Source organism: Carya illinoinensis, chromosome 7 (genome assembly GCF_018687715.1).
Source record: "Carya illinoinensis cultivar Pawnee chromosome 7, C.illinoinensisPawnee_v1, whole genome shotgun sequence".
NCBI lineage: Eukaryota > Viridiplantae > Streptophyta > Magnoliopsida > Fagales > Juglandaceae > Carya > Carya illinoinensis.
Genome location: NC_056758.1, coordinates 6,197,235 through 6,225,040, shown reverse-complemented (window position 1 = coordinate 6,225,040; position 27,806 = coordinate 6,197,235). Strand labels below are relative to the sequence as shown.

The window sequence follows — 27,806 nt, the reverse complement described above, 5'->3', positions numbered from 1 at the left end:
TTTGCATTCTCCTTGCGTCTCCATTCTTTTCTTCCTCTCCTTCCTCATCCTTACTTCCAATGGCTGCCAAGAAGTCTGATGAACCCTCGATCTCTGGTGAGCAACACTAGCCTAAGGTTCATACTCTGGAGTCAGGCTACGCTGGTCACCACTGGCGTTCGGAGGGTTCCCATGAATTTTTGTTGTTGCTGATTTCCACCTACCGTGTCCCAGACACAATGTTCTTTGAGATTCCTGGGCCATGGGATGGGGTTGTCGACGCTGACAGTTCTACATTGCACTTTGCCCTCTTCCCCAGCATGTTCTCCTGCAGTTTGAGGTTGCCTTTCCCTCACCCTAGAAGTTTTGGACCGTCTCGGGTTGGCTCCCTCCCAATTTCACCTGAACGCTTGGCAGATTCTGATATGTTGTTGTATCCTGTGGTGATGCGTGCAATCGAAATCTAACCCAAAGCATGCCAACTTGACCTACCTTGAATTCTTATTGACCCACAATGTTAAAAGGGGCGTCGAGGATATTTTTAGCTTTAGGGCAATAAATTCCCTCGTCGTATTGGAGCAGCGATATTGCAAAATTAAGGATTAGATCGGCAAGTTATTCTTTGTATCTGGCTAGGGGTGAAAATTTCCCATTAGGCATATTAACCGTGCTGAGTTCCCTAGTAGGGTGTCGTTCCCAGTGATAAGGTTGTGCGACCGACAACCACTCCTAAGGAGCTACGCTGTATATCCATTGTTAAGGAGTGGGTGGAAAAGCAGCCCCTTGCTGTCTACTTGGAGGCTCTTCTGGGGGAGAAGAACATTGCAGTGAATCTTCCTCCTATCGGTCACATCATTCATGCCAGATGCGGTATTTCCATTCGGCCGCTCTTTGCCAAGGAAGAGTTTCCCAGCCTTACTGTTAAAAGTAAGGGGATAAACCTCGTGCAGAGAAGGCTAAAGTCGATAATGAATCCCAACCCTCTTCTCAGCCTCCTCCAGGTTAATCATCGAAGGCGGTTGATGTGCAGTGGCTAGGATTTGCGACACCTGCCTAGTGCCCAACCTCTTGAGTGTATATTGCGAACCTTGTAGGCAGGAGGGAGGGAACCGCACTAGCCCAAGCGTGCTAGCTACTACTTCTCCAGTCGTAACTTTAGTCATGGAGCCCACGTTGGTCGTTGATCTAGAGGCACCTACCTCGCCCATAGGGCCACTCAACCTGTCTTAGAGGGCTAACATGCTTCAAATGCATTTCTGGGGAGCCTTTCTAGAGGAGGCCCCTAGTTTGTTGACCTTGGTCGATTTGCCTCCCAAGGTTGACGTGGAGATGATCTTGTTTCCTACTTCCACTGCTCATTCCATGGTTGGGGACCAAGTCTTTGGGGGTGCTTCTGGAGACCTCACAGAAGGGTCCAGCTCTTCCGAGGAGAGTACGCCTTCACTCGAGTCTTGCTCTTGTAGGTGGTGTCGCAGCCATTATTGCAGCTAATGATCTTCTAGTCAATGAGGCTCCTTGAAGGGGAGTTGAGTCTTCGAGGAGTTGAGTCCCTTATGGCCGTCCTACCATCCATTGGAGAGGTTGTAGCCACTATAGTGAGGTCTGAGTAGAGGGGCCCGCATGCTTTTGGCAAGGAGAAGGAACGCTTCCTTTCCCATGAGGAGCAAGCACCCGTGATTGGGGGTCTTTCCCATCCTTCAGCCACTAGATCGCCTGAGAGGACTATGAGTGAAGTTGAGAATGCGAGGGCGGTCTGGCTGCCACCCTCCGTGGATAGTCCAGTGGAGGTCATCTCTGCATCTACCCATCTTGAAGCTGGGGGAGCTTGTGCAGAGGCCTTGGAGCGGGTGGCTGGATCTCTGCGAGGCTTCTTCTTCGAGGTTCTTTTTCCTTTGGTTCACCTTTTTCCATCATCTGCTTGTTTTTCCTCTTTCTGACTTTTTTGGTGTTTACCGTGGTGGGTTCCATTGAGCAAACATGTTGGCTGACTTCATTATGAGTGGCTAGGAGGTGGCCGAGGCGAAGAATAGAGAACTTCGTTCCATGGTAAAGACAGCTCTCTACTGTGCGAGTAGGGAGAATAAGAAGAACAAGCGCCTAGAGTCGGAGTTGGTGATGGTGAAGGAGTAAGCCACCTCGGTCCATGAGTCAATTGACAAGCTGACTGCCTCGATGGAAGGGCTGGAGAACTTGATTGCTGAGTCAGCTTCAGGAGGACAATGTGGAACTAAGGGGCCGTCAAGATGCTGATGCCTAGCAACTCAAACTGCTGGAGAGGGAGAGCTCGTCCCTTTCAGCGGCCCTGAAGGATCAGGAGGACTTGCTATCAGCTACTCAGGCCACAGCTGATCAAGAGAAGACGAGGGTTGAGAGGGCATTGAAAGAGTTGGAGGAGGCTCAATGAAGGATAGCCGCCTAGGACGTGATTAGCAAGGACCTGCAAAGTGACGTATCCCAGGTGTAGGATGTTGTTTCTTGCCTAAGCGGTCAGTTGGGGAAGACCCTTTTCATCTACTACGATGCTTGGGTGTATGGGTACATCGAAGGCCTTAACAAGATGTGGGATTATGCCAATTCGAACCCTCCAGCGAGCTCGCAAGCACTTGAGGCGCATTTGAGAGCAGTCAATCTTCGTCAAGTCAAGCCCCATCCTCTTACTCTTGAACATGGTGGCGAACTAGGTCGAGAGATGATCCTTGATGCCTTCCCTTCTAAAGACGAAGCCCTTATGGCCAATCTTAAGGTTGTTGGGGCATCTGATCTTGAGGGAGTTGAGGCAGCCATTGATGTTCTTGAGGCAAACCCCACCGAGCCTGCAGTGGACCTTGACACTCCTGAGGTGGGCTCTGTCGAGACTGAGGAGGATCTCGATGCCCCCATGCCTAATTTTGAATTTCCTTTACTGTCATCTTGATGTAATACAATTTTTTTTGTTTTTTGTTTTGTTTCAGTCTCCTCCTTTGTATAGTCTCTAATTAGTAATAAACAAGTATATTTCTTTATTTCTTTGCCATGTTCTCTCTCCCTCTTTTTGTGGTTGTTTTGTTGCTTTTCTCCTCTTCTTTCTTTCCTTTCATAGAGAGACCGTTGACGGCCGAATGGAAATACTACAACTGGCATGAATGGTGTGTGACCAAGGGGAGGGAGATGCACCGCTATGTTCTTCTCTCCTAGGAGAATCTCCAAGTAGATGGCGAGGGGGTGCTTTTTCACCCACTCCTTAATGATGGCTATACGGCACAACTCCTCGGGAGTGGCTGTCAGCCACACAACCTTTTCACTAGGAATGACACCCCATTGGGCTTTGAAGGGGAATTCCCACTCAGACACAAAGAAAAACTTGCTGGTCTAATCCTTAATTTTGCAATATCGTGGCTCCAATACGACAAGGGAATTTTTCACCCTGAAGCTACAAATATCCTCGACACCCCTTTTGACATTATGGGTTAGGAGGAATTAATGGTAGGTCAAGTTGGTGTACTTTGAGTCAAACTTCAATAGCACACGCTACCATAGGATATAGCAACATATTAGAATCCGCCAAGCATTCGGGTGAAGTTAGGAGGGAGCCAGCTTAAGACAGTCTAAAACTTTGCAGACAGGGCAAGGGAAAGGCAACCTCAGCCATAGGAGAACATGCTGGGGAAGAGGCCAATGCGGGATGCAGAACAGTCAACAGCCCCCTCTCGTGGCCTAAAAATCTCAAGGAATACCACGTCAGGGATGCAGTACGTAGAAATCAGCGACAGTAAAAATTTGTAGGAAGCCTATGAGTGCCAGTGGCGACTAGTGTAGCCTAGCTCTGAAGTACAAGCCTTAGGCAAGTCTTGCATATCGAAGACCGTTGGCTCATCAAACTTTTTGGCGGCCATTGGAAGTAAGAACAAAAAAAGAGACGAGGAAAAGAATAAGGACACAAGGAAAGGGCAAATGAAATGAGGAGAGAATGGTAAGGGCGGGACGAAGCTTATATAGAGGAGCTGTAGTTGGCCTTCCAACTTCCACGAACTGAACATGGTAAGTGGAGTGGTTCAAGCACCTCAAACACGCAGTGTAGCTCGAAGCTAAATAAACTGTGTGACAACCACTAATGCCAAAGGGATAGAATGGCCGCCATTGAGTATTAGAACCCAATTGTCGGGGGACATGCCAGTAAAATTAGATAGTGGGGTGTTGAATGTTGCATCAAATGACGAAAGGGAGCCCAGGGGTCTGACACGTGGAGGGACCAATAGGCAAAAGGGCTATCCCACTCGAGAGGGAAGGATGTCAAGCGACAATGGCCGTGAAAGGGAAAAGAAAAGGAAAGAGAAATTCCAATCAGATTAGCAGGATAATAATTGGTGGGATAACTGTTAGGGAGATTTTTCTCTCTGACCAATGGCCTAGGGTTTGAGCCCAACACCATGAGTGGCCTAGATCGACTGAACAATCCACTGACCCAGTTAAAGGGTTCTTGGCCTTGGAGCAAAAGTCAGTCTATAGCCTCGAAAGTGTTGGAACTCCACCTTGGCACAAAAGAGGAAGGAGCACTCCACCTTGATGGAATTGAATCCTAGGTTGCCTTGAGCTGACAAGTGGGTGCAGATCACAGGGAACCCTTGATCCTCTTATGGCAGGAGAAGAAAGAGCCTAACAGCATGCATCCCCTGGCAAAACAAGGCAGAGGATTAAATGCACCTCTCAGAGTGCCAAGCCACATTAAATACACCCCTCAGAGAACCACACCGCATTAAATGCACCATTCGAAGAACCACGCCCATTAAAGGAGAAAGGTGCAAGGAACTACAGAGGGGACACCTTCCCCTGACACAAAGCATGGGCGTTTAGTCCTAGGGATCGGGTATAAAAGGCAAGTTTTAAGTACCAGAAACGCTTTCTAGACTCTCTGAATTTTCTACTTACTTACACTCTACTCTAAGACGATACCGACATCACCATTAATAGTAACCACAACGTGAGACAGAGGCCATGGTGGTGGATGAGACAAAAGAGCCATTAATTGTTGAAAAATTCGTTAGGCCTAGTTAGTTACATAAATATATATTATATATATGTTAATATGTTAGATTTGAGACGTACTCCTTGATAACTATTTGTGCTAGTAATGTTTAGTATATCACTGCAAAATGGGAAAATCATGAGGAGCGTCATTGCAAACATGACCATGACTTTTCATCCTACTTCCAACATAATGTTAGCCCACAAAGTACATAGGATGAGCATAACACATATACCTAGGGCTGTAATCGAGCCGAGTCGAGCCGAGCTTTGGCTTGCCGAACTCGAGCTCGACTCAAAATACTCGAGCTCGAGCTCGAGCCCGAGCTCGAGATTTTTTTTAATTCTTTGTTCGAACTCGACTCGATAAGTTGAAATCTCAACTCGAGCTCGAGCTCGAGTTCGTCCCACAAACGAGTTCGAGTCGAGTCGAGCTCGAGCTCGAGCTCGAACTTGAATTATTTTTTTTAATAAGATTTAATAATTAATAAATTAAATAAATAAATAAATAAAAATTAATATTGAATTTATACAATTAAAAAGTAGAACCTCTATTAAATTATAAAATTTTAAAAAATTTATAAATAATTAATATCTAACTAGTTGATATTTATCCAAAATAACAATATATTATATGCCTACATATATTATTAATACATATACTTAATATGATAGAATATATCTATTTCATATATGGTTTCCACATACTAGTATATGAAATTATTAAATTTTATCAACTAATTATTATACAAATTATAAAATATACCTATGAAGTATATTTACTATATAGACATAAGTAATTAGAATACATATTATATATTTAATTATAAAAGTGGTATGTTTATATTATTAGCTAATACATATATACATGCATAGGTGTATGTATATATTTATTAATATATGAATGAGTTTTAATCGAGTCGAGCTAACGAGTCGACTCGAGCATAAACGAGCGAGCCTAAACGAGCCTTAGTCAAGTCGAGTCGAGTTTTGTCGAGTATGTGTCATTTACAAATCGAACGAGCATCTGCTTTAACGAACGAGCTTTTTTTTTCACGAATCGAGTTCGATTTGAGTTTAACCGAGCGAGCTATCGAACAGACTGGTTCATTTACAGCCCTACATATACCCATGCATCTGGGCCATCCCCAACAAAATTTCAAGTTTTTAACATCTTCTATCTCCTCCTCACTTCCTCATTTATTTATGTGCTATGATGGTGGGACCTAAATTTTCTTGTGCTTGTATATATATATTGATAGGGATCAAGTAGCTCTTGTCCCAATTAGGTTAGTGTTGATAGAGTAAATCATTGTATTTAAACTTTTAGATCAATAGTTAAACCTTTGACATCGTCTTATATATTTTCCAGTAGCGCCATTTTCGTCTTTTCATCTTTTCGTTTTGGATCTTTAAACTGCTTTTGGATGCTGAGGTCATCTCAGATTATCTGAGTTGACATGTGAATAGTTGTGTTTATGAATCCTATTGAGATATATTTTAAATATAAATAAGTTGAAATATGTGTTTGAATGTATAAAGTAGGTTGAGAGAAGTTTTGTAACACCCTGATCCGCAGGGGTCGGAGAGTTACTACATGAGGAGGGGCTGTGCTTGAGCTATGAAGTTAACGTGTTAATATATATAGGGGACTAAAAATAAAAATAAACAACCTAGAGCTTAGGAGAAGAGAGGCATACATGCATGGGAGTGCTAGAGTTGTGCTTGGTGTGGGGTTTAAAAAAAATTAACAGAACAGGTTCTCACGGGTTGGGTTTTAGTGTGATCGGGTAGGGCCATTTGAAGTATTTGGGCTCACATCTGATAGTTTATAATAGATAATAAATGGGTTTTTTCCAAGTTTTGGACCTCGACTCACTCCTTTAAAAAAATAATAATCTAACTTGTTCAAAAAAAATATTATCTCAACTTATAAAAAGATTTTTAAACTAAATATCAAACTCAAAGAAAAAACATCATAATCCACGAAAACAAAGATTTTAAACCCGTAAACCACCCTTATAAAAAAACATATTTGAAACCTCAGATGGGCTTTTTGCTAATATAAATATATATTTTTTAAAATAGCTTGGCACTGAACCTGGGTGTTACATCCTCTCCCCTCAAAAAAAATTTCGTCCTCAAAATTTGTTGCACCTAAAATCAAGACTCAAATACTTAAATCTTCATACATATTTGCGCACATTAAATCACACTTCGAGAGATCCAAATCAAGTCCAAAGTATTAACCTCAACAATACAATTAAAAACCTAATAATAATTCCGAACTCTCTACATAATCCATGAACCTTATACAAATAACGAAATAAAAACTCAAACTACCACCATATCACCAAAACCACGCTTCCGTTGCTCACTCTAACAACTTGTAATCTCAAATGCATTGTATCTCAATCAAGTACATCCGAAAGGAACCAACCACTACATTGGATCTACAAGCCTAATAATTCCTCTAAAACATTAATGTCACAAGTCTAAACCTCCGGTTCCTAACCAAAATTCATTCCACGAAGTTAACCCGAAATCTAAACCTTTAAATTTCAACATAATCATTTATTAATCCTCAAATTTCCAAACCTCAAATCTAAAGTCACTTCCTAAACCACCGACATCCAAAACTTCATATATTATAATCTGCAGAACCTTAAACCTGGCATTCGGTCAAATTTATGCCCACTTCAAATCTAAACCTTAAATCATATACAAGTCATGTCCTATGACCTATTGAATAAGCTAATCAAATTTAAAACCTCAATTTTCCCAAAACCCCAATCCATAAAGTCTGCAGAACGTCAAATATGTCTCTGATACCAATTGTAATGCCCCCATCCACAAGGGTCAAAGAGTTACTGTGTGAGGAGGTGTTGTGCATGAGCTGTGAGGTTAACGTGTTAATATATACAGGGGATTGAAAAAAATAAAAGAAACCCTAAAGCTTAGGAGAAGAGAGGCGTACGTGCATGGAAGTGCTAGAGTCATGCTTGGTGGGGGTTTAAAAAAAATTAACAGAACCAATTCTCATGGGTTGGGTTTTAGTGTGATTAGGTAGGGCCATTTGAAGTATTTGGGCTCACATCTGATAGTTTATAACAGATAATAAATGGGTTCCGAGTTTTGGACCTCGACTCACTCCTTTAAAAAAATAATAATCTAACTTGTTCAAAACAAAATATTATCTTGACCCATAAAAATATTTTTAAACTAAATATCAAACTCAAAGGGAAAAAAAAATCATAATACACTAAAGTAGAGATTTTAAACCTGTAGACTACCCTTAGAAAAACATATGTGAAACCTCAGGTGGGCTTTTCACAAATATAATTTAAAAATAAAATAGTTTGGCACTGAACCCGGGTTTTACAAGTTTAACATTTTACGAAAAATTGAAAAAATAGTGAGACACATGAATGATTAGTTTGAGATGATTTTGACATCAAAACATAGTGTCTCATTTTCTTTTAACAACATGCACAAATCCAAACACGAATTACTTCACTTATTAATTGTAAAGATGGAGATCACAACAATTTAAAACTCATTGCTGGCCAGGCCATGTAGAAGGCTACAGGCCAGCAGCCAAGATAGATTCTGATCATTAATTTCTATAATCAATTCATGAAATTAAAGCGGATCAGGATTTAATGTTTTAGCCACATCAATGACAAACCTAAAACCTGTACTTGACATCACCTTTGGCAAGTCTTTCCATGGCATGCAATATTAACGCAGTCCATAGGCCGGTATAACTTCGACATTTGCTGTGATCTCTTGCTTTGCTGCAAAATCCATCATCTCTTGGGTATCTTTCATTCTCCCAATTGCGCTATCCCCAACAATATTTATACCTTTTTAAATCGCACGCATGTACAATAAGAGTCTAGATTACTCTTAGGAATAGAATTATATATAATAAAGGAAATTAATTATATTCTTTTCCTTTGATTTTATTATCCTCAATCACATTAATTATCTAAGTTGTTTTCCAATTAGATTATACCATATAATTAAATTAAGAAAATTCTATATACCATACTACTATCCCACTTGCATCCTATTAAATAAGATGTGACACATTTACCACCATTGAATGATCATTTATTTCATGCTTCTTTATCATCAAATGGTGATGAATATGCCACATCATATATAGTGGGATGCAAGTGAGAAGTGGTGTAGTATATAGCATTACTCAATTAATTAACGTGACTGAGGTTGACAATTTGTTACATATTATAAAAAAACTCATTTTCTTATTTGTTGTTTAAACCCAAATTAAATATGGGCAATTAGCACCTACTTAATTAATTAGTTACCTGCAATATTTGCTCTTGGTCATCATGACTCTTGACCAAAAAGTGATTAGCACCGAGGTAGTCTAATGCTTCCTTGCGCTTGTTTGGGGAGCTGCTTATTACAGTGACCTTCATTCCTAGAGCTTTGGCAAATTTCATGGTCACATGACCCAGGCCACCCAGCCCCACCACCCCCAAATGCTGCCCGGGGTTGTTGAGTTCCAAGAACATCGTGGGGCTATAAATTGTGATTCTTGCATAGAGTAGTGGGGCAGCATCTTTAATTTCTAGATTATTTGGGTCTAACACTGCAAAATGCCATCTATTTTGACGCCCCTAACTTCCACGTATGGACACACGGAAATCAAGACGTCTAAATCATGACAACACAGGTCGCGCACCCCAAAGACAAGTGCCAAGTGCGTGCACATGCAACAAGTGTAAGACAAAAGATGCAGCGGTAAGTTAAATTCAATCAACTAAGTATCAGAATTGTTAATTACAAATTCGCTTAAATACAAGTGTTTCAAAAAGTAATACAGTTATCCAAATAAAAACATAATAAAGCCAAAATATAATAACGAAAAGTGGGAAACAAATCCCAATACATGAGAAAGTGATCCTCCGATCACTCCTCCGACAGAGCCGCATCCTCAGGCTCTACTTCGCCATCTGCATCAACATCTACGGTACCATAGTGTGCTGAATACCGTCAGATTGTGAATCTTAGTAAGTACAACCCAAACAACCCAATAGATGAAAATGCATTAGTGCAACTAACAAATATGCGTGCATGTGATGAAATATGCATGAGACCCAAAAATTATTCTTTCCCAAAAATAATTATTTCCAACACAAGCCAAAACTCCATTTTGGCCCAAAACCAAGCCATTAAAAAATATCATCTGCCATTTTCCCAGAAAATAGGCTAATAATAAAATCCACCATTTTTCCAGAAAATGGTTCACATAAATCCATTTATCAAAACCAAATATCCAATTTTAAACCGAATGCACCACGATCTCCCCTAGGGATCATCCGCACACCCTCGCTTCTTTCTCCATACCATGGGTAACGACCATAGGTATCTTCATAACGAGCGATGCCCAATTCCGTGTCCAGCACGTTCGTGGCCAAGCATCCTGTAGCCCCTGCTAGTAGGGGCAACAGAGTCGGCACGAGACTGTTACCATCCCGTCCGATTCCGTTGTCATCCAGTGACAGCCCAGGGGCCGACAATCAGTATATTAAGCTCTCAAGTGACTAGAGGAGCTCTACCGAGATAATGCTCCATCTTGGCTTCGGGTTGTGATACACACGTACCTAAAAATCAACTTACACATGAAAACTCAGTTTTCATTTATTCACATGGAAATGCATGCCATAATGCAATGTATATCATGAACCCAAACAAGACAAAAATACCAAGTACAATCCAACCTTACAAACAACTCCATCCACCAATTCAACCGACCCCTAAACTCCTCGGACTCAACGTTCGGTACAATCGACCAGATTACAAAAAATTTATTAGTGCAAAATATATTTAAATCTCGAAAAGGTATTTGAAAAATTACTTACAGTGCAAAAAGACAAATCTCAAATAAGAAGGCTGGAAAATGTGGCTCACGACAGGAACCAAAAGTCAACAAAAACTGAAAATGAAGCTCACGGTTCGGGATCCAAAACAAGGCACCAAAATGGAGCTAGAATAAGGCTCGATTTTGAGGCCAAAACACCTAAAAATTTCAAGGGTTTACCCACAATCTAGTACACGAAAATACTAGAGAAAAAAGAGAGGAAAACCGAGCTTGAAGCTTCACGTTTGGGGACAAAATAGAGCATGATTCTTGGGTCCGAAATAGGTCACGATTCAAGGGAAAAACTAAGGGAAAAGCAATGATTTTTACACTACATTCACAAGGAATACACAACAAATGAAAAAGAGGAAGGAGGCGCACATGGAAGCCTTGGACTGACCTGTAAAAATGGTGAGGAACACATGAAATAAAAATGCAAAGTAAAGAAGAGAAAGGGCTTGGACTTAAAGCAAAAGAGGAACAAAATTAAAGAGGTAGAAATGCAAGTTGACCAGATGAAAATGGTGGAGGAAGTTTTAGCAACTAACCGAAGAAGAAGGGAAGCAATTGAATGAAGAAGAAGAAGGAAAGAAGCAACAACGCATGGGAAAAGAGGAAACAAAGCCCTAAGGGCTAGGAGCAAACAGCGCCGTTTTGGGGGAGAAATAGGGCTGGGCTAGAGGCACATGGGCTGGGCCCAAAAACTAAAGGGATTTGGCCCAAAAACAAGGGAAAAAAACCCCCTAAAAATAAGCATAGTTTGAAAATAAAGATCTAAAAAATAAAAAGGCATGATAAAAAAAAAAATAAAAGCCAAATAAAAACACTACAACTAAACATTAATAAAATAAAATAATTAAAATTCAACAGCAAAACAATTTTAAGCAAAGAGTAATTTAAATGCAAAACAATAATTAATATCAAGAAAGTCCATCAAAATAAATTCCACAACTTAAAAATCATAAAACAATCCAACGAAAATCATGTTAAATTTAAAACAAGAGAGCCATTAATTATAATAATTTAAATAATCATTGATTAAAAATATATGTAAATACGGGGTATTACATCTACAACAAGCTTAATTATTTGAAAATCCACCAAATGTTTTGAAGCCATCCTGGTAATTGTACCCAATGTAGGTCCATATCATTTTGGGGCAGTAATTTTCTAAGTCCTATTTGTAGTTGTTGCATGAACTGCATGACCCCACCATGCATCCCACGCCTACTTTATCTCCTGTTTTGAATTTTTTTTACATTGCTCCCAACCTTTGTCCCTTCACCTACAATCTGATGCCTATATAAACAAAACAGTAATAATTTGGGCACACATTAATGCGGGCGAGAATAAGTATTATTTTGAAAACTAATTAATCAACGAAAATTAAGAATTGAGATTGACAAAATATACAAAATATATAGACTAGAGAAAATGCTGAAAAATATTGATTACTGGTAAAATTCATGATTATTTAATGAAGCCTAGCTACAAGTCAAGCTTAAATAACTTCAAAATTCAAAATTATGATAATCTTTCCTTAAAGGAAAATATAAATTATTGCATGAAAATTAAATACATAATTAAACAATAATCTTGCAAAGAATTTGGCCAAAATCAAAATCAAAATCACTTTCAAAACATGAAATGAACTATTTCTTAAGATGAAAAAAATGGAGTAAATAGATGAGTTGTTAGGAAAAAACAACGAATATAGTCAAAATCCAAGAAAGATTAAGCTTTCTTGTCATGGTTGTGTAGATTCATGTTCTTAGAGTAGTTCAGCACAATTAGCGTAGAATTTGACCTGAGCCCTATCAATTTGGATTTTCATCATACACACAAACATATAAATATATATATATATATATATCAAGCATCTATATATATATATATATTTATTTATTTATATACATATATATAGACACAAGAAATGTTTACTTGGGGATGATCAGATAGTTGGTGATTCGTGCCTCATCTTTAAGAAGGATAAGGTCTATGTGGCAAATTTCACAGTAGATTATCTTTATGGTTATGTCGTTATTGCCATTTATCTGGTACATGAAACTTAAGCAATTCACTGTACTTTGTTTATGCACAATCTTTTCTAGAGTTTCCAAACTTTTAGAGAGAAGAAAGAACACCATCATGATCCAAAATTATCAATACCTAGCTCCTAGAGAAGTGAAAGGGGGAGAGAATTCCAGAGGAATCTCTTGCTACCCAGCCATACACCTTGATCATTGGTTGTTCTTTTTATTCCTCTGCTGTTGATGATGATGCTTTGGACATTTTTTTTTTCTTTCTTTCATAAGATAGGTTTTGGAGAGAGATGGAAGTGAAAATTGAGATGTACTAGAAAGCTTTTTGGTGGTGATCGATGACTCTCATTTATAATCCATATCGTATGGCCGTTACAAGCAAGAAATGTCATACTAGTCGGGCTTTCAGTCTTATCACAGTAGTAGATTAATAGTCAATATGAAAAATTCAATTTTCAAGTTGATGTATAAAGCATACCTAGTAAATATTTACATGATATAATTTGATTAGAATATAAATTCTAAAATTTAAATTTTACAACTCAAATCTTATTATTTAAATAATGTGTATGGTTTGCTCTATACATCGACTTGAAAATAGAATAATCCAGACAATATTACCATTGATTTATTCTATGGTGGCTCTAAGCATCATTTTCCTCATGCTTGCGAGGAAGTTTATCATGATTTTCAAGATAAAAACATATTTAAAATTATATTTGAGTTTTTTAAAAATTGCCTCTCCATAATTTTTGCATTCCTTCTTTGGGTTATTCTAGATTTTCAGGGGTCTCAAGATCGCCCATGGTGGCAGCCATCAGCCCTCTAGTGAGTTCTCCATCGGAGGAAACGTCTAATCCTGATGCAAGTGGCTTTGGGAAGTCATCTTATGTTCAAGCTATTACTAAAGGGGTGGTTTCTTCATTTAAGATTTCTATGCATTATCCTATTAATATTAATGGTGAGAAGGGTTTTGTCTTCACAGAGAGTGAGATGTCGAAGGTGGCTGAAGATTTTCAGCTTGCCTCGGCTCTGAAGTTCACGAGATCTCGGCCTTCGATTGATGCCATAAGGCTGTTTGTGCTCAAGACGTGGGGTTTGTTGGAGATCCATACCATTAGTTTTATGGATGAGCACCATGTCCTTATTATTATGAACTCGGAGAGGGCTTTGTTCATGGATGGGTTCGAGAAGGACGAGTGACCGAGGGTTGCGCTTTCAGAATATTCAGATGGACGAAGGACTTTGATGTAAGGAAGGAATCTTCGTTGGCTCTGCAATGGGTTTTTTTGCCTGGTCTGCTGATGCATCTTTATCACTTAGATTGTTTACAAATTCTTACAACACGATTTTAGACGTTACCTGGGGTCTGATAATGCTACCTTGAATCAGACGAGAGCGTCGGGTGTGTGTGTGTGTGTGTGGACATTGATTTGAAAGAGGAACCAGTTCAAGGTTTCCCTATCGTGGTGTCTAATAGTGAGACTATCTGGCAAGAAGTTTGGTATGAAAAGCATGGTTATTACTGCTCCAAATGTTATAGGCAAGGGCATACTGCAGTAGTTTGTAGGGTTGGGGGGAGTAGGCATGATCGGGGGGTTGATTCTAAGCGGCAAGGTGTCAAAAAAGTATGGAAAGGAAAGAATGTGGAACACAAAGCGTTGGGGCATTTAGAGGGAGCGATGCATGAGACAAATAGAGTTAAAGTGAACTCAGTTGATGGAAGGAATAAGGGTGTGGTTCAGCAAAATTCTATCATAAGTGATCATCCAGTTTTTGCATAGGAGGATGCTGCAGTGCAACTTCAAGGTGTGGTTAGGGTTTTGGAGAGCCATGCAGGGTCTGTGGACATGGTCTTTCATAAATATCTTGAAGGTTCAAGACTTCAAGATGCATGACAGGAGCATGATACACAAGATTGTAGGATTGAGGAGGTTATGCCGAGAGTGCCTTTAATTGATTTAGATTGTGTTCTGTGAGAGAAGGATGATGATAGTACTAGGTTGCAGGGCATTGTATGATGATGGGGACAGGGAGAGGATTGGTGGTAATCCTAGGATGTTATCCGCCATGGAAAAGTTTAATTCTTGTCTTGATAATTATGGCTTGCTGGAGCTCTCATATATGGGAAGTCACATGACTTGGTGTAATGGCCATGAGGGTTGTTCTCAAAGCTGGGCGAGGCTTGTTGGAGCAGTGATGAATGTGGGATTTTCTAATCATTTCACAGAAGCTCATTGTGTTAGCTTGGTGAGAAAATCTTCTGACCATAGTCCTTTGGTCGTTCATTGGCAGTATGGTCCTTCTCCTTTTAGATATCAGAATATGTGGAGTTCCCATGACTCTTTCAGGTCCTGTGTAGAGACGTTTTGGAAAGAACCAGTCTAGGTTTTAGGTTTGTTGAAGTTAGCCTCTAAATTGAAAAAGATGAAAGAAGCACTGAAGACTTGGAATAGAAATGTTTTTGGCCAAGTGGATCTGAACATTAAGCAGCTTGAGGTGCGTCTAGAGTTCCTAGAAAATCAACTTTAGGGGGGTTTCTCTTCGGAGTTGGAAGCTGAATTTTTGCTTACGAAGCTTGAGCATGAAACATGGGAACGTAGGGAAGAAGTGCGGTTAGCTCAAATTACAAAGAAAAAGTACTGGCTAGCAAAAGGCGAGCAGAATTCATGTTTTTGCCATGCTATTCAGCAATGTCGTAAGAATAATTCTATTTATTTTGACACTTTCATATGGGTCATTGCTTGATACTCCAGAGGCTGTTCATTTTGGTGCTGTGAATTATTTTTAGGAGTTTCTTTATGGTAATAGGGACCATGAGGAGGCGGACACTTCAACTCTACTTGATAGGGTCATTTCTAAGGTAGATAATCAGTCTCTTTGTCAAGATCCATTTGTAGAGGAGGTTAGGAGTGCTTTGATGTCAATTTCGATTCAAAGTAGTCCGGACCAGGATGATTTTGGTTCGGGATTCTTCTTAAGTTGCTCAGAAATTATTAAGGATGATTTGGTGGAAGCAGTCTAGGATTTTTTTCCAAGGGACTGTTTTACCACATTTCTATATTTCTTTGTATATTGTTTTAATTATGAAGGTGCAAGAACCAAAAAGCTTTGACAAATTCTGACCTATTAGTTTTTGCTCCGTGACCTACAAGATTTTCTCCAAGGTTTTGGTTCAGAGATTGACGTGGTTCCTTCCGTTGCTTATTTCACAATAACAAGAGGCGTTCATTCCCCAGCATAGTATTTTAAAAAATATTACATTCGCACAGGAAATGGTTCATGATCTACACAAAAAAACTGCAGGTAGTAACGTTATGGTGAAAATTGATATGTCTAAAACTTATGATATGGTTGCTTATGATATGGTTGATTGGGGTTTTCTTATGAAAGTTCTTGCTGGTTTTGGTTTTTCTAAGAAATTCTGTAAGCTTGTGAAGGGATATGTGAGATCGCCCTAGTTTTCCATTATGATGAATGGGGCATACAAGGGTTTCTTTAAGTCTATGCGGGGTCTTCGTCAAGGAAATCTTCTGTCACCTTACTTGTTCACTCTCAAGGAGGAGGTTTTATCTCGGCTTTTTCAGCGGAATTTTGATGAGGGTAGGATAAGGAGTTTCTCTCATCCAACAGGGGCACCTTTAATCTCCCACTTGCTCTATCCCAATGACCTTTTAGTTTTTGTTAATGGGAGAAGAGATGCATAAGGCGGCTTATTCGCACTTTGGAGATTTATGAGAAATGGTCAGGATAGTTGATTAGTAAGAAAAAAATCTGCGCTCTTTTTCTCTAAACATATCAGCTTTAGTAGTTCAGTCCCTTTCTGATCTGCAATTTTCCATTTCACATCAATTTAGAGAGGGGAATTTGCCTACTGATTTTCTTGCAAGATATGGTGCGGAAGGCTTGAATCGGAGACATGAGGCTTCTGAGTTGCTTCCTAGGCAATTAATAGGCATGCTATGCTTGGATAAATTGGGCTTGCCGCGCTTACGTCGATAGTTTGGGTTCTGTTGATATTTTATTTTGGTTCGTCTGGTTTGTTTTTACACGTTGCTTGACATGTTAGTCTTATTTGCTTGGTATTGCTATGATGTATAAGGTTTCCTCAACCATAAGTGAGGTTTTCTTTCAATAAAACATGATGAAGGTGCTAACCTCATTTTTTAAAAATAAAAAAAATAAAAAATATATATATTTATTATTTCCCGAGTCAACAATTATCCAATAAATTAGTAAGGAATAGTTAAGGAATAATTAAGAAATAATAAATAAAGAATAAAAAAAGAAGAGAGAAAAGATAAAGAATAATGTTTTAATGGGGAAAAAAAATTACTAGAGAAAATGAAGAATTAATGTAGTAGAGTTAAATTTAAACTATAACCAAATATTTTAATCGTAAGTACGCATGCAAAGGGCGTCAACGCTTTTGAAGTTTGGGGACATTTTTCTCCTTCTACCATGCGGGGAAGTAATGGGATCAACCTTGCATAATCGTAGGCCAATTTGCTTGAGCTTTTCTCAGGTACGTTTGACATGTGTAATACAGTAGCAAAATATTTGTTATTATGGAATAATCATTTCATAGTGTGGTCGGTTTTGTTATTTTAAGATACACATGGCTGTTTTTGAACTTGGACTTTTAAAAAAGCATGTAGGTGCTTGTCAGGTGCATGCTTAATGGATATATGTGTGGCAATATATTATATAGTCCGTGAATTCAATGTAAATTAAGCAATTTTAAATTTTACATTAATGAGTTTAGATCAAAATGAATTGATTCAATAAGACACAATTAATAAACGGGTTAATTACGGTTCAACCTGAAAAACTTGCAATCAATCCGTATAACATGAATGAATTCTATTTTCAAATTTTATAAATACTTAGTTTATATGCATTTTTTTAATTGTTGTAATGTGATATCTACTTAATATCTCAAACTATTAAGCTTTTTTTTTTTTGTTAATATGTAATTTTATTTTATGAAAACATTAATTTTGTTATATATTATTGATTTGGATATTGATAATAAAATATTTAATCATAAATTCAATTATAATTATGAATAATTTATATAGTTATCCTTATATTTTTATGAAATTATGTTAATTGGGTTAAAGAAATATATATATATATAGGTCAATTCAACCTATTTATATGAAACTGGTTAAATGGGTTGAAAATGATTGAATAGGTCATGTATAGGTTAACTCAATAAAAATTAATTATTAAATGAGTTAAGTGAGTCGTGTCATGTCACTTGTTATTTAAATGAGAAATGATATTTGTAATCGTGAAATGCACAAGCACCGCACAATTTTTTTTAAAAAAGTTGAGTAAATAAGGATCGATATGAAAAAAAAAAAAACTAATTTTTTAATACTTAACCCCACTCTTTTTAGGATGATGAATGTAACGCTAATACATTCAACGACTGAATATAACATTATTCTATTTAAATGAATTGTATTTGAATGTAGTCCTTTTAATTAAACTGGTTGAATTTGATTTGATATATATAATTTAATACTCATAACTTGACACAACATGAATATGAGCGGTAAACAGAAATTGCCACCCCTAATTATGATGTTATTTTAATGAGTTCTTCTATATGCAAGCATACCGCGGACGAAAATGTGGACCATTGATGACGTGGTAAGTAAAAAAAAAAAATCAAAACAGTGTAAGGAGGGAAAACACGAAACGTGCTTCAGAAGATTTGTCTCTCCTGTCCGTCCGCTGTAGCCTCTGCGAGCAGCTCTGCAGACCATTCCCGAAACCCCAGCCTATTTTCGCCATTTTAATCTACGCTGCCGATTGGCCGATCTCCTCCACGACCCACCTCCTAAGCAAGCCTCTCATGGTCGTTTCCATCGGTCCCCCTTTCTCGCAAGCCTCTCATGGTCGTTTCCGTCGGTCTCCCTTTCTCACAAGCCTCTGTCAACAAGTTGTCTATCGTTCTCTAGATCCCAGATTCACACTGCCCCCTTCACGGCGTCTCCATCTCCATATGGATAAGCCTCTATCTCACAATCGTCGCTCTGCCCCTCTCTGCCTCTCTAATGGATCCGCCAGCGGTAAGTTAAACACATGTATCTTCAATGTTTCACTTTTCTGGTTTAGATATTTTCATGGCCTTTCAATTTTATTGTGTCATGCGGGGGTGGGGGTATTAAAGCTACACTTAATTCTGATGAATTAAGGTAAATCGAACTGGATACGTTTGGGAGTGAGCCTGCAACTAGTAGTAATCCAGCCCTGCCATTTGTAGTTTGAGATTTGAGACAATCAGAAAGATTCAAATCGCTAGGAGCCAGAAGGAAAGGAGCTAATGATTTAGGAGCTGAGATTGGTCTCCAGAGAGAGAGAGAAACTAACCATAGGAACCAAAAAAACCTTTTCTCAGCCTGAAATACGAATGGGAAAAGGAACCCCTAAAAGAAGTACATGATATGGTACAAGAGATATGATTTTCAAGCGGAAGTTGGGTTGTTTCCATGATACGACTCCAGCATTTTCTAGTTAAAGCCACCAACCGAGCCTTCCTGTCATGAATGTTACGAAAAAGAGGACACTCAATGTGCCTACCTTACCATGAGTTGGGGTATACATGCAAAGGCTTATTATATAGTATATAGCATAACTTTATATATTACAAGAAACTTTGTGAATAAGTGATGAAAGTACTGAATCTTACACATATTATGAGTTCTGAGTTTCTTCAGATTAATAGATTATGGTTGTCCTGCATGTTCTGTGCGTGCATGTGCTTTTTTAATATATATAGTTTATACTCTAGCTATTGCATTCTTTACTTGAAATATCTATATACCATTAATCTGTTTTCAGATCTTGTTAATATGTATGTACATAATATCTATGTTTATATGCATATGCTCCAAATTTGTTTACTTGAAATATGTATATACCATTAATCTATTTTCAGATCTTGTTAATATGTATGTACATAATATCTATGTTTATATGCATATGCTCCAAATTTCCGAAATTACAATAAACTGTAAGATTCATAATTTGCAGGCATAGACCCATGTATTCTTCCTCAAACAGTCTACTCAGCGTCGATCCAGAATTTATCGAGAAGGTAGAACCATTACTGTTACAAAACAAAGTAAGTTGCTTCTTAACTAACTGGTTATCCCATCTTCGATACGAAATATATTCTTCTCTAGCTTTACAAAGTATGAACTTGGCCACTTTTGGTTGCTTTTAAACAGGTCAATCTGGTTCTCTTTGGCCATGTTCATAATTATGAGAGAACCTGCTCAGTTTTCCAAAATAAATGCATGGCCATGCCTAAAAGGGATGGAAATAGGATTGATACATATGATCACAGCAATTATAGTGCCCCACTGCATGCAGTTATTGGTATGGCTGGCTTTTCCTTGGACAAGTTCCCAAATGATGTAAGTAATTCTCAGACTCTGTCCCCCACTCCTCCCCGTCCTCTCAAAACACACGCATATACAATGATGCATATATTTGTCATGTGAATTTCGTCATGTACATTGAATCAGGTGGAAAGCTGGAGTCTATCAAGGATTTCCCAGTTTGGTTATTTTAAAGGTCATGCAACAAAAAAAGAGTTAAACTTAGTGGTCAGTATCGTGCACTTCTAGCTGTAAGAATCTACCTTCATGCACGCATACCAGTACTTGTCTCACTCATTTCCTTCACTTTTGCAGTTTGTAAATTCAGATACAACGAAAGTTGAGGATAGATTTCGCATCATTAAAGCTTAAGGTTCCTCGTGAAAGATTTGGGATCACAGAGAGATGAATTACCGCCTCACCAAATGATCTTTGGAGCATCTCTTTTTTACATTTACTTCTGTAATAAATCTTTGGCTTTTGAGCAAATATAATGTTTCTTTTTCTTTATAGCGCCTTTTTGTAACTAGGCATAGCAAAAGCCATAAGTGCAACATTTGGCTTGTTCTTTTATAGCAACAAAACTCTGCTATAAACCGAGTATTTCTCAAATTTTTAACGGCGATGTCTTTAACTTTTCTGACATTTTTTTATTTACCTCCACTTTATCTAGAGACAAATATGCAAGCCTCATTGGTTTGAGAATCTTGCCCATCATCCTGATGGTATAGAGGTTCCTAATTTTTTTTCAAATGATGGTTAAAGATTAAGTATGCCTTCAAGCTGTAATAAAAGTGACATTAATTATAACAACAAACTTGGAAAATAAGATTGATTGGCATATCTTTTTTGAACATTTCAATCGAGAATGTGAAATAGCGTCCAAGTCCTAACAATTAAACAGAACACAGCTCAACATAAGAAAGCTCTTCAACAAATCCTCCACACTCTTATCTCTTATTTACAGTGCCCTATTGTGAAATCTCCTCAAAGTTTAAAGCAGATTGCTTTTGCTTCATGAAATACAAGCTTCAGGAACCATGAAGCCTTGTTAGTTCAAGGGGATTAAAACACTCATTTGCCCCAGACTAAGTTGAATATATTCTTACAAGCAACTGAATTGATCACATCTTTCCTCTACCTGCTAAGCACCTCCTCTTGTGCACTTCAGTCACCCTCCTAGTCAAAACAGAGTGTTGAAGCCATAATGAGTAGAATTACTTGTTCTCTGCACATCAAATCCCTCCAGAATCTCTGTAGCAAAACAACTGCAATGCACAGTATTAAAAACTTGAAGACATATCAGAAATTAATTCTCCAACATCAATGGCAGCCAAAAAAACAAAAACAATGTGGGGTGGTTGTTTTTTTTTTTTTTTTTTTTTTTTTTGTGGGGGGGGGGTAATTAAATAGTGGTAATTGCTCAAATTGACAGAACCAGTAATGTTAATTGCTCAAATTGAGAAGCAAAAACACTACAATAGATTTACTCAACTTCAATTACAGAATATGTGGTAATTAAAAACTTGCAACACAGAATGTGTAACTAAACTGCAGGTTCAATTTTGAAATTTTGACAAACAATAGTGGATTAAGAAAACAAATTGCTTAAATACAACCCCAGTATATTTAATAGGCTAAACATGGATTCACAAACACACTCATGTATGTTCTCGAGCGTCAGCAATCCTTATGACATGAGTAGAGTATTACTAGGGGCTCGGCCTTGTGAAAGAAATTGGAGATGAGTTGGGAAGGCTCGGATGGGGTTTTGGGAGAGAAGAATTTAGAAGCAAAGTACCAAAAGACAGCCATCCTTATGACACCCGTAATCATCTGAGAAAACCCACCTTATTGTTGTTGTTGCTGTCTACCTTGCTGCCTTTGAACTGGCCCAAAAATTCCCCAGGGGCGACGCCATCTCTTTCTCTCTGATTCTCTACCCTGCAACGCTCCCAACTTTCCCTTCAACCCTTTTCGCACAAACCTGAGAGAGACTAATGAAATCGAATAGGAAAAGATATCTGTAAGGAAAATAGATAATAGATCGAATAACCAAAAGCAGGAGATAGATAGAGAGAAAACACAACAGACGGGGATTTCCTCTTCGAGCATCAGCTTCAGCGATAGTGAGTGTGGGGGGTGACTGATGGGGCTGCCATTTTCAGTCTGAGGAGTTTCGAGCATCACAACGAAAAAAGAGGGAAGAATTGAAAAGGAAGGAAAACGTATGGTTGAACAAGGAAGAGGAAAGTGCTTTCCGCTTAGACGAAACGCACCGTTTCATTTACTCCACGTCAGCAATGGTGCGCGATTCGGTCTGCATCATGCCTGCAAAAAGACTTTTCCTATTTTAATAGACGGATTGGAGAAAAACTTTGTCTTAACGAGATACTTACATCTGTAATAAGGATATGCAATTCATTGTTTTTAATAAAAATTTTATGTGCAGTCATTTTTACGGACTCTTTTGTGCACTCCAGTGATATGATTGGTTGTGTATTAAAAAAAAAAATTAATCCAGCCAATCATATTAGTGGAGTGCGCAAGGAATGCACAAAAATAACTATATGTAGCATTACTCTTTTTTTTAATGATATCACTCTTCTTTTCAATCTTGTCAGTTGTTTTACTTTTTCACTTATCTTGAGTATATTATATCATTTTGCAAGACGTACATATCACATGTAGTTATTTTACAATTTTCTTTTATTATTCCTCTTATATTTAGTACATTTAATTATTTAATTATTCTCTTATTTCCATTGTGTTGTATCGTTACGAAAGACATATATATATATCACTCGTGATGATCATATCACCGACTTCTCTCATTGGTTACTACAAAAGGATGACATGCTGCTAGAACTACATGTCAACCGATCATAGAGCTTCTTTTGATTAAACTTGAACTTAAATTCAAATATATGAAATTATAAGATTTTCTGTTTACATTTTTTCTTTTCTTTTTCTTGAAAAGAAATTTTAAGTTTAATAAATGAACCTTCTGACCAAACACAAACACTCACCATTTACATAAAAAAAAATTGATAAATTAGAAAGGCCCATATTGATTTTTTGCGTAATAAGAGGAAAAGAAAGACAGATTGCAAAGATCACATCTACTCGATGCTGCTTCTGTAGTTCGACTCAGGGGCAACTACAGGTTGTTTAGTTCGTTCTTTCTTTTTAGAGCATTGTGTATGGTGTGCTAGCTAGGTTTGTCTTATTCTCACTTCTCAGCTAGTTGTTCTTGAATTGTGTCTCACATTAAAACCCAGACAGTTAAAATTGAAATCGTATAATTTATATAGGGTTGTTGATTTTAAATAAGATTTTGATACCTGTAATAATCTAAGCCCAAATGTTTAACTCAGCTCGTCTAGACCAAAAAAATAGAAAAAACAAAAAGATGATGTCATTTGAGGTTTAGAGTATTAGTAGTGGTTTCAATAAACTTTAGTTAAAATTTGATTAAAAAATTCTCTTTTACAAATTTAAGCTAACTATTTTTCACAACACTAAATAATAGACTCAACAAATCTATCATTATTTTATTAAAATATTAATTTTGAACTTTTCATTATTTTAATTCTATTAAACATTATCAACCAAAATTATTTATTCTTTTTTGTTTTGTTTATGAAGCACTACTAAGAAATTAATTTAACAGAAAACAGAGTTGCACATCATTTACATTTAGGCGGGTGGTTTGGGTTGATTTTTCGGTTGTTAGATTTTCTTTATAATGTATACAAAAATCGAAATAAAAGCAATGAAATGAAATAAGTTAGCTCTACATGGGTCTCAGTAATCTCAACGAAACATTTATTTCTTTTGCAATCTTTAAAGCACATCTAGAAACTCAAATCCAAAAATTTCTTTTAGTCTAAAAATAATATCTAGCCAACTTCTTGAACTGACCAAATAACCTTATGCTATAATTATTATTTATTTATTGAGTCCATTATAATAATTTATTGTACAACTTAGCTAAATTTTAGCCAAATCTTAATTTTATTGAGTGGACAACCCTCACTCGAGTCTCTTCCTCAGCCACGGCCCAACATCTGTCCCTCTTCTCTCCACCAGCGCAGACTGCCAGACACCCCCATGCCTCTCTCTCTCTCTGCCCGTTTCCCTCGCTTCTTTGTGATTTCCGCTCACCGCCGTTCCCAGCTCCACGCCGCCCGTGTCGATTCATGCTGCGCCGCTATCTACGGTTTCGATCACCGACATCGTGAAGCTCCGCTGCACCAAGCCTCTGTTTCCCTAGTTCGACACTCTCCTTCTCCTTCTCTTTCTCTACTCTGCACCTTCGCTCATCGTGGAACGTCCAACGATTCCACTCTCGGTTTCCGACACCTGCAAGTTACTACATCTCCATCTCGTTCTCTTGCCGTTTCTCTCTCTCTCTCGCTCTAACTCTGTCGGCGTCTCACAGTGTCTCGGTATTAGGCTGACCGCGGCGACCAACGAAGGCCATCGGAGCCTGCGTGACCCCTCCACGACGCCCATCTCCTCCGCCACTGACGACTTCGTACGAAACCGTCGGTAAGTCTCTCAATCCTCATCTCTCTTTCTCTGTCTCCCTCTCTCTTTGTGCATACAGTTTCAGCTGTCTTTCTCAATAACTCTCTCTCTCTCTCTCTCCTTGGTAAGCCTGCCACCGCAACCAGTGGAGGCTGCAGCACCACAAGTCCAGGAACACGGCACCATTCAATTCGTGAGTTTTCATCGTCGAGTCCAGTCGAACACCGCTTCAAGCCTGGTGAGGTATCCCATTTACCGTCTACTTGTCATTTCAACTGTGGTTAGTTTGAGGTTTGTTAATTAATGGTTAGTGAAAATGTTTTGTTTTATCTCTTTTTATTATTATAATTTTTTTAAATTCTTACAAAAAAAAATATAATAAACAATTCAAATATTTCAAATCTTAAAACAATAATAATATTAAAAAATAATATTTTAATAAATTTTCAACTTTTACCTAAAACTATTTGGGTCATGTTACATCAGGATGTAGCCCGAGAATCCACTAAATAAGCTAGTTTTTTTTTCTTTAATTCATTTTTTTATATTCTTAAATACTTTTTAAAAAATAAAAAAATTCACATAATCACTAAAAAATACATATTTAATCACTAAGTATTAAAAAAAAATTATCATTCGGGACACACTTTGGTCTCGAATTCCGGACCCAAAGCATTTCTTAAACTATTTTTATCTGATCTCACACCTAAAATAGACTATTCTTGGAGGGTGTAGTGGAGTTGAATGTGCTGTTGGTTTTGTTACTGTTAAGTTGAGGTTGGTCGCAAGGGTACCCAATAGAGGGAGAAGGATTATGTTGGGTCATTTTCTATGGTTGTGCTGAAATGAAACAGAGAACTTGGTAGTGCATGTCTTTGGTAGTCGGAAATTTATGTTTGGAGAGATTAATTGTAATTGGTTAAAGGAGTGGATTTTGGCTCTTATTGAGCTACCATTCGGGTTATAGAATTTTGTTAGTTTGTTCTTGTACTAGTATGAGTTATTAATGTTTGTGATATTTTTTTGGATTGGGTCGTGATACTGGTTCTGTTCAAGTTCAAAGCTTAGATAGCATATTGCAAAGTCAAGTAAGCGCTGCTCCTAAGCTAGAACTTGCCTAAAACTGATTGAAGTTAGTTTTGTGAATAACTTGCATAATTTGTTATGAAAACAACCTCGGTTATTTTATGAACTAGTCTTTGTATCTAAACATTTAATTGTGACGTTTTATAATGACTGGTGTAGACATAACAAGTTTTGTACTCTGTTTCTCTACCGCATAAAATGTGAATATGAAGTCTGAAAATTTTATATGATTATATGATATTTATCTGGTCAGTATTCTGTTATAATATGATATTGCATAGGCAAGTGCTGAGGTATAAGATTCTGTTGTGGTTTGGTTATGGGCACTGCCACAGGTTATAATAGTGGCCTTTGGCCGTGCCACGGGTAATAATAGTGGTTTCCGACCCTACCACAGGTAACAATAGTGGCTTTTGACCCTGCCACGGGTAACAATAATGGCCTCTGACCCTGCCTCGGGTCATAGTAGTGGCCTCTGTTCTAAGTGCAGTCACTTTGGTGATAAGGTGATATGAAATAAGTGCCAAAGGGTATTAGAGACTATTGAAGGATTTTAATTAGGAAATTAGTTACTTTACTTTTGAATAGTATTTTGAGATAATTTTGCATTATCTGAGACTCTGTGGAGTTTTCTTATATTTTATATGTTGTTGAAGTTCATTTACGTCTCTGTGGAGGAACATATTTTTTTGGAATAAATGAGTTTTACATGTTTTTATAGTTGGAGTCTATACTTGTATTGTTGGAAATCCGGAGATGGCTGCTCTAATGAAAACAATAGCTATCAGTGCACTTTGCTGTTGAATTACTTCTTTTCTAATTTTGTACATTCAAATGTTGTAGAGAGTTTTAATGTAGTCATAGCTACAAGCAAGTCTCGAACAAGCAGCTTCTCTAGCAACCTCACAGCCGTACCCTTGTCTAATACGCCTGGGCTCAAGTATGGTCCCAATGGCACGGTCTTTATATCATCTGGAATACCAGACCTCGACAGTAATTCTCTACATTTATCAACTTTCTCAGGATCAAAGTATTGTACACAATGATATCATTATGGCTTTAACAATTACTTGTGCAGTCTGCATCTCAGGAGTTTTTTGATTTATTGTCTTATTTGTAGAGATTTTAGGTGGTGGGTTTGCTTTGGGAAGCCTGTTCATGGTGATGGAAGATGCAGAAGCACCTCATCACATGCTTTTGTTGAGGAAGTTTATGTCTCAAGGACTTGTTCACAAGCAACCCCTTCTGTATGCCAGTCCATGCAAAGACCCAAAAGGATTTCTGGGCACTTTCCGGTATAAAAATATATCTACCTCCCAGGCAGGAAGTTTTAATTGTTGCAATCTTAATTTGCTATCTATATTCCCCAGCATAAATAGCCTAACGAAAAACAATTTTTTTACCTATAAAAAAAAAAAAAAAAACATTGTTGGTGGTGGGGGCATCACAGGTGAATCAGTCCATTATGAATGAATCTTGTTGTTAATTAATACTTGGAACAAGTTTACAAGTTTCTCAGTGTGTAAGATCTCATTAGCTTATTTTCATGCAGATGGTAAGCTTGAATACTGCAATGACTTTGACTTGCGGAAGCCCCTAGAAACGCACTTTCTAAGCGGTCAGCATATAGATTGTGTCAGCATTCTATATAATTCAGATCTTGTTGCTCTTCGTGACCCTTGTGCTACATTTTTCACTCAATTTTCAAGGTACTGCCATATAATTTCATCATCAGAATTCTACTTTTAAGTTTGGCATTCCAGATCCATCACACTAGTTTGGCTTCTTCTGCTAATTTTGATTAGAATTTGTTCTCCTCTTTGCGGGAAAAATTCCCAACTCTCTCTCTCTCTCTCTCTCTCTCTCTCTCTCTCT

The 27,806-nt window shown here is 37.9% G+C and overlaps 1 protein-coding gene across 9 annotated transcripts in view; it reads left to right on the top strand.

Annotated features, from left to right (window-relative positions):
• LOC122315536 overlaps positions 1-27,806 on the top strand; it is a 109,424-nt gene that overhangs the window by 44,933 nt on the left and 36,685 nt on the right. For 5 of the 9 annotated variants that reach the window (XM_043131498.1, XM_043131497.1, XM_043131499.1 and 2 more), the window contains one exon: positions 27,484-27,640. In XM_043131498.1, coding sequence (XP_042987432.1) covers positions 27,484-27,640 — 157 coding nt within the window. Of the gene's footprint in view, positions 1-24,303; positions 24,867-24,974; positions 25,089-26,774; positions 26,925-27,051; positions 27,227-27,483; positions 27,641-27,806 lie in introns of those variants that run through there. The other 4 variants (XM_043131503.1, XM_043131502.1, XM_043131500.1 and 1 more) reach the window with 4 other exon arrangements.